This window comes from Salvia hispanica, chromosome 5 (genome assembly GCF_023119035.1).
Source record: "Salvia hispanica cultivar TCC Black 2014 chromosome 5, UniMelb_Shisp_WGS_1.0, whole genome shotgun sequence".
NCBI classification, from domain to species: domain Eukaryota; kingdom Viridiplantae; phylum Streptophyta; class Magnoliopsida; order Lamiales; family Lamiaceae; genus Salvia; species Salvia hispanica.
In genome coordinates this window covers 19,053,074-19,060,143 of record NC_062969.1, presented here as the reverse complement: position 1 = coordinate 19,060,143, position 7,070 = coordinate 19,053,074, and the positions used below count along the sequence as shown (strand labels likewise).

Here is a 7,070-nt window from a genome sequence, read left to right as displayed (position 1 = left end):
AAAAAAAATTGTTTTGAATATTAATAGAATAACAATACCACACTATTTACAGATTGTGTACCATTGCAGGACTCTGTGACTCAAGAAATACGTGCTATTCACAACACTATAATGCATTTCATATATTTTCCTTTTTCTTTTCTTTTCTTTTCTTTTCTTTTCTTTTCTTTTCCCCTATTAGCTATGATCTGAAATTTGACAAAGTAATGCTACAATGTGACATAAACGTATATGTTTTTCTTTCTTTTTTTTCTTCACCCGTTCGCCGTCGTCGGAAAATCCTCGCTACTAAAACCACACGAGTGCTTTTCTTTAGAGAGACCATCTCACGGGTGAGGTTGAGAGACACTGTCGTAGATTTCATCAACGTGAGCTGCAGGAACGTAGACGACATTCTGCAACGAGCTATGGTTCCGGCCATAAAAAGCATAAACGAGTGCACCTATCGCTAGCCACACTGATACGCGCATCCAAGTATCACCGCTGCATATTTATCGCACGGAAATTATTTAAACGAAAAACATCGAATATTCCTAAACTTAACTTACAAATTCGATCTCCAAGAATACTAACCCGAGGTTGATTAATAGGTAGACATTGATCAGAATGCTGGCAATAGGCAGCAATGGAACAAATGGGCAAATGAATCCTGAAAGAGTAACGAAACTTCTATGACCACGTGCAGCAACCAAAACGAACAAAGCAAAAGAGTTCATATTTTATCGGACATACCTCCTGTTTGGCCGAAACTGTGCCTAGCGTCATCTTGGTCGATCCAGGTAAGCAATATGAGACCGGACATAACTAGAACTCCGCCAAACCCACATAGAGAATACCGATACGTGCTGGAATGAATTATTTTTATTTGGTTTAGAAATTCGCTCAACGAAATCAAAACATGGGGAACCCTAACATACATTTGAAACCATGAATGTACCTAAACAGAGTCCGACTTGAAGCAGCAGAAGTTAGAATGAGCACACCAACGCACGTGCACGTGATTGCCCAGCCAGCAATAGTCCGCCGGTTCTCTTCACTTGTCAAATCTGCAACATTTACGAACAAAAGTGAGAATCAGATACTAGAGATAATAGATCAAGATTCATCAAATGCTTGGTAGAAAATTCGGATGAACTAACAGTTCAACTGCACCGCTACTTTGTTGAGAAGGGGATCTTCTAAAGGTGCGTCTTTGTTAACTAGGACTGGAACTTGGTCCTCTGATGTAATAGCTTTAGCATCGGCATCGTCTGCATCAGAATACTTGGAAGAAACTGAATCTACTGCTTCCTGAAGTGATGATGGGACTGGAACAACATCGGGTGGAATGTATCTCAGTATTAGAACGGAAATTGCCACCATCGTAAATGCAAGAAGTGTGCCAACGCTAACCTGCACATAGAAACAAAAGCTATGAAGACTAGTATAAGTAATTCTAGTGAAGAACCAGATCTCGATAACTGTAATTTCACCACACCATTCCAGACAACGCTTCCACGTCCATGAAGAATGCCAAGAGTGCTGCAAGAAAACCGGTCACGATAGTGCTCTTCAGTGGAACTTGGGTTTTTATATTGACATCTGAAAAAAATGATGGAAGCAATCCGTCTCTCGCCATTGCCATTAGTATTCGTGGCTGAATACACAAACAGAATCGAAAAAACACAAATTACTAATCTCAAACTAATACAGAAATTGGTCTAAGCATAAATTTCACATTACCTGTGGAAGGATTGAACCCATCAACGTTGAACAAAGAGCGGTACAAGCGCCTATCGTGACTATATACCTACATCACAGCCAATTAGAGACACGAAAAATGAGATAAGATTTGAATGGAGAAATTCCGAATGCATGAGCAGGATAAAACTATCTACTTACGCTGCCCAGTTACATCCATTACTAGCAAATGCTGAGGATATTGGAGTGTCTTGATCGATTGCGAAATACGGTACTAAACCAACAATGACTGCAGAAACCAACATATACAGGGCGCAACATATCGACAGAGCAAGACCGATACCCATGGGCAAATCTCTCTGCGGGTTCTTCACCTGCAGACAGATTTAGATTTCCGAGAAATGAGGCTGCAATCTCTCCACGAAATTTGAGATAATATTCTATACCTCTTCGGCTGTACTAGCAACTGAATCAAATCCTATGTATGAAAAGAAAACAGTTGAAGCACCGGCAAGCATCCCATCCGCCCCAAAAGGAAAATATCTGATAAAATTATTCAAAAATTATTATATCAAATAAATAAAACTGAAACCAAATAATTAAGCAAGAAAGTAAAATACCCTGACTGAAGTTGGTAACCAGGCCATCCGGTCTTGAAACCCAAATATCCTCCGGCTATGATGACGAAGATCATAGCACAAATGTTTGCAGCAGTGACAATTCCTTGGACGAATGTACTCTGCAAAAATCATGTATAAGTGAGCTACAATTGTAATCAGAAGGAAAGAAAATTCTTAGGATAAAATGAGGATATTAGCAAGAGACCTCTTTGATTCCCACACATAAAAGTCCAGTGACCACAACAACTAAGATGGCTGCACAAGGGTCGACTACAACGTCAATCCCAGGGATGGTATAGCGAGCTAGAAACATAGGGAGGCTATCTGGTCCCCCAAATAGAAAGGCCTGAAAGAAATCGGGAAGAACGAAATCAAGGCAATAACAAGATATTTGTTGTTTTCCGTTGGACTAGATAGAATAGAAATTCCACTTCACAAATAAATCACAAATAATAACACTCACAACATCACCTAATAAAGTGAGAATCAGAGAGAAATCACACCAGATTTGGTGATATTCCACGGGCAACGGCGGAACCTCCTATTGTGTATTCCAATATCAATGCCCAGCCAATCAACCAAGCAACACTGCACGAGAAGTGTCGTAAATTAATGTTTCCATAAGTAAACAAGTGATCAAACTGGCGCTCCCTGCAGTTCCAATAGCAGTTGAACTAGTCTTATAGAAAACCAAAAAAAATCGATATTATTTACTAAGTTTCGGATTTAAGTGAATCAGTCTGCATACACGAGGCAGTATAAAGGCGATTTTCAATCGTGCATACCCTTCTCCAACGCAGATGTAAGAATAGTGATAGGCACTTCCAGCAGAAGGGCAACGACTTGCTAGCTCAGCATAGCAGAATGCAGAAAGAGCAGCCGCTATCCCAGCAATCAGGAAGGAAAATGTAAGCGCCGGCCCTGAGTGCTCTCGCGCAACAGTACCAACAAGAATATATACTCCAGCACCGATAGTCGAACCAACTCCTGTGAGTCCACAAAACATCAATTTAGGCCCCACATCCACATGCCAACGCATTTGTAACGTACAATTCACATGACAAAATCCATATTTAACTTCATGTCATGGAATAGAAACATAAATTTATCAAATATTGAAAACATATATCCCCAGATTTCTGCCAAAACAGGACAAATAATTTTTATCTCTCTTACTTTATTCTCTTCCCATTAACTCACAAAACGACGCTATATAAAATCCCGTGCCGAAAAGAAAATGTTTCATTTCTAATACGACCGTGGAAGTATAATTTGACCTATAAAATTCGAAAAATTTACCTTATAAAACCAATAAAAGAACCAACAACTTCACATACATTATCAACAACAAAAACATCCCATAAAACTAAAGAAATCGAAAACACCAAAATTGTTCGATACCTATTGCTATGAGATGAGGAATAGTGAGAGCCTTAGCCAAATTTTGACGAGACGACGTCGTCTTGGGACGATCAGAATCAACCTGTTTCCTCCTCACGAGAGACATGAAACCCCCGGCGGCACAGTTTCCATTACCATTATCATTCTGCGCATCGCTGAGAAATTCCATCACAACCCAAATTGGGTGCTTCAAGATTTAATTTTCCCGCCAAATATGGATATTTTTAAGAGAAACTAAAGCTTTGCCGGTATATTCGACCACGATTTCTCTTCCTTCTTGCGATGGTTTAGAATTCCACCATACACGCAAGAAAATCTTGAACAGGGATTGATTGAAAACGTTATAACAAGATCAGAGCAGCCCCAAAGAGGATAAAGATTGAATTTTTCGACGGATTATGGCTTTGGGGGGAATCGGGAAGGGCATGTGTTGCTGTTGCAGAGATTCAGCTGAGATTCAGGAAAAACGACGGAAATTTTGTTGTTTTTTTTTGTGGGTTGCTCAATGCATGTGTTCTTTTTAAGTTTTAACTATGCTCTAGTCCACTCATTTTCATTTTTTATTATTGGTCTCATAGATTTCATTACTAAATTGAAATTACTAGGTGTTAAATGGAATTTTAATTCTTTTGGAAATTGACATTAAAGTTGTTGGCTGATGCGAATATTGTTGGTACTTGGTAACTTGGTATACAATAATGATTATAAAAATGGTCTTTAAAATTTGAAACGGGATGGAAAAATGGTAACCAAATTTTATTCAATCAAAAAAATTTATACTATTAATAATTTGATGTATTAATTATATATTAAAATAATAAATATAGTTAGTGGACAAGTTAAAAAGACTTAATTAATTTTAGCCTCGTTTTAAATTTTTTTTTAGATTTGAATTGTCTCTATATTACTTTTCAAATTTGAATTAAAGTATGCATTAATTATATTTTATATTTTTAAAAAAGTAAAAAATTTATATACAAATCGTTAATATATGACCACCATATTATGCACCGTTCCATGTACTATATATGCGCTCATATATTTTAATTAAATGCAAAAATAAATCAATTTTTTCTAAAATAAACAAGTTTTTGATGGAACAAAATTCGGTCGTAGAACTTTATTATAATGGTCTTTAAAATTTGAAAACAACATTTAACCGGATGGAAATGGAAAGCAACATTATTTAGTGAATTCATAATCATTGTCTGACGTCACAAAATTAAAAGGAATATATGCATGCATGGATATTGGATAGGGCGACACGGTGCTCTGTTTATCTTATTTTGGCCATTTGCATTTGCGTGTAATAGGACAAAAACATTCGAACAAATTTGGTATGGCAATTAATTTGAATTTTGAATGTTATAGACTTATTACTACTATTCATTAAATATTTAATAAGGGACGGAGCGACCGAACTTTGGTTTATTAGCTAGAGCAGAAATTTCATGAAGATAGCTTTCCTTGGAAGCCAAGCCAATGTGTGTGGGCGTTTACTTTGTGGAATGTTTTCTTTGGCGTTTGATTAGATGAGTCACTTAGATTGGCAGGCATTGCTAAATACTCCACAAATTTACACCAAGAATCACATTACACATTTCCAAGACTACCCTTCACAACTCTAAGGGAATGCTTGATGCATTTATCCATAAAATAAAGATTCAGACTTTGGAATATATTTTCGGTTACATATTTGTGAGGCTAACCTTGTTTATTAGGTTATTGACTATTCTAACCCTCGTTGTTATGGCTGATTTACCTACTGCATTCATAATAGGGCGCCGTCCTACCACCGAGCGTCCGAGCGGGACGGTGGTCGGGACGGCTTCGACGATCGCCATACCACAATTTTAATTATTTTCTTAATTTCTCCTATAAAATACACCACTCCCATTTCATTTTGGCATCCATTTTTCTCTCATTCACGTATAAGGTTACACGTAGCTGTTGATATCATTTGTATTTTATTTGAAGTTTGTTTATCTTTATATTGTTTTCCAAAATTATAATACAACAGAGATTTTACGTGTTTTCTATGTTTTTTTTCTCCGATTATCGTTTTTGTTCTAATTTCTAATAAAAACACCAACACTTAAATGAATAAAATGAGAGGGTTGTTGGGAGGGCTGAAGACTAGTGAAGGGTTGTGGAAGGACTGTGAAATATTTTGGGAGGGCGGATAATGTGGCGGGAGGAATTTTAGAAGAGCTATAGAAGGGCCTAAGCTATTGTGAATGCTCTTATTCTTCTTTGCGGCATTTCATGAATTGTCAGAATTTTAGTACGTTTGCAAAAACCTTTGTTGACTAACCTCCGTTCGCCATCTTCAATACACAAAATATTCAAACTACCCAAATTTGTAGCTTAGCAAATACTAATAGTACTCCCTAGTTTTTCATTTTGGTTGTATTAATTTTTCCACTTTATTTAGTGAATCTAACATTCCAATGACTCATTATTATTTACATTTTATTATAAAACTAATATATAAAAATTGGATTCACATTCTACTAATTTTTTCAATCCAGTTTCTATTACATTTCTTAAAACTCATGCCGGATTAAAATAAGACACATATTGGGGGAGAAAGGAAGTACTTACTAGAATAGAAGATATGTTGGACATTATTTATCATCATATATTCAAGATTACATAATTGAATATAAATAAAGCAAGATCTTCGAACATCATGTATTTCACATAAAACCATAAACATAATAGGATCGAAATATACCTTGGCGATCCATAGCGGAAGCGATTGAGTAAGGAGAAGACGATTTCCTTGAACTCTTTTCGGCGTAGTAGTGCAACTCCAACTCCAAGGATTTGTTTCTCTCTCTTTCCCTCGTTTATGTGTTCTCTTAATGTGTGTTTTTTTTATGGGATCACCACACTTGTATTTATAGGCAGAGAGAGGACAAACCCTAATTATCAAACCATAAAAGCCCTTTCCATCAAAGTGGCTATTTTAAAATGATTAATGAGAGCAATATCTTTTTACCAATATAGCCGACTAATTGAATCACATCTAATGGAATTAATTCTTTGAAATCCCAACCATATGATTCTGTACTTGAATCGCTAATTAATTGGTAAATATGCATTATATATATGTATAAATATTCCTATTTCCTTAATAATAATAGTCAATACTTAATGACTAATTATGACATTAATTTAGGGAATATGTATTCATATATATTATTGCTAGTCCCTTTCTATTTCCATTCCAATTAATACAATAATTAATTGATAGCTAATTAATTAGGGAAAATGTGTCTTATACCAAATATATGTATTATACTAAATTCCAATTCTATTTAGGATTCTATCACATGTCACATATGTGAGACACAAAACTTACAT

General features: G+C 36.0%; 1 protein-coding gene across 1 annotated transcript; it reads right to left on the bottom strand.

The window, feature by feature from the left end:
• LOC125190618 (cationic amino acid transporter 2, vacuolar-like) lies at nucleotides 1–3,870 on the bottom strand. The gene is made up of 14 exons (XM_048087960.1): nucleotides 3,702–3,870; nucleotides 3,086–3,287; nucleotides 2,804–2,888; nucleotides 2,506–2,646; nucleotides 2,301–2,419; nucleotides 2,127–2,223; nucleotides 1,882–2,054; nucleotides 1,723–1,789; nucleotides 1,478–1,636; nucleotides 1,140–1,392; nucleotides 938–1,046; nucleotides 733–845; nucleotides 574–649; nucleotides 1–483 (listed from the first exon to the last, which is right to left on the bottom strand). The coding sequence occupies exons 1-14, from the start codon at nucleotides 3,868–3,870 to the stop codon at nucleotides 327–329; spliced, it is 1,920 nt and encodes a 639-aa protein (XP_047943917.1). The 3' UTR covers nucleotides 1–326.
• Between the last annotated feature and the right edge of the window lie 3,200 nt (nucleotides 3,871–7,070).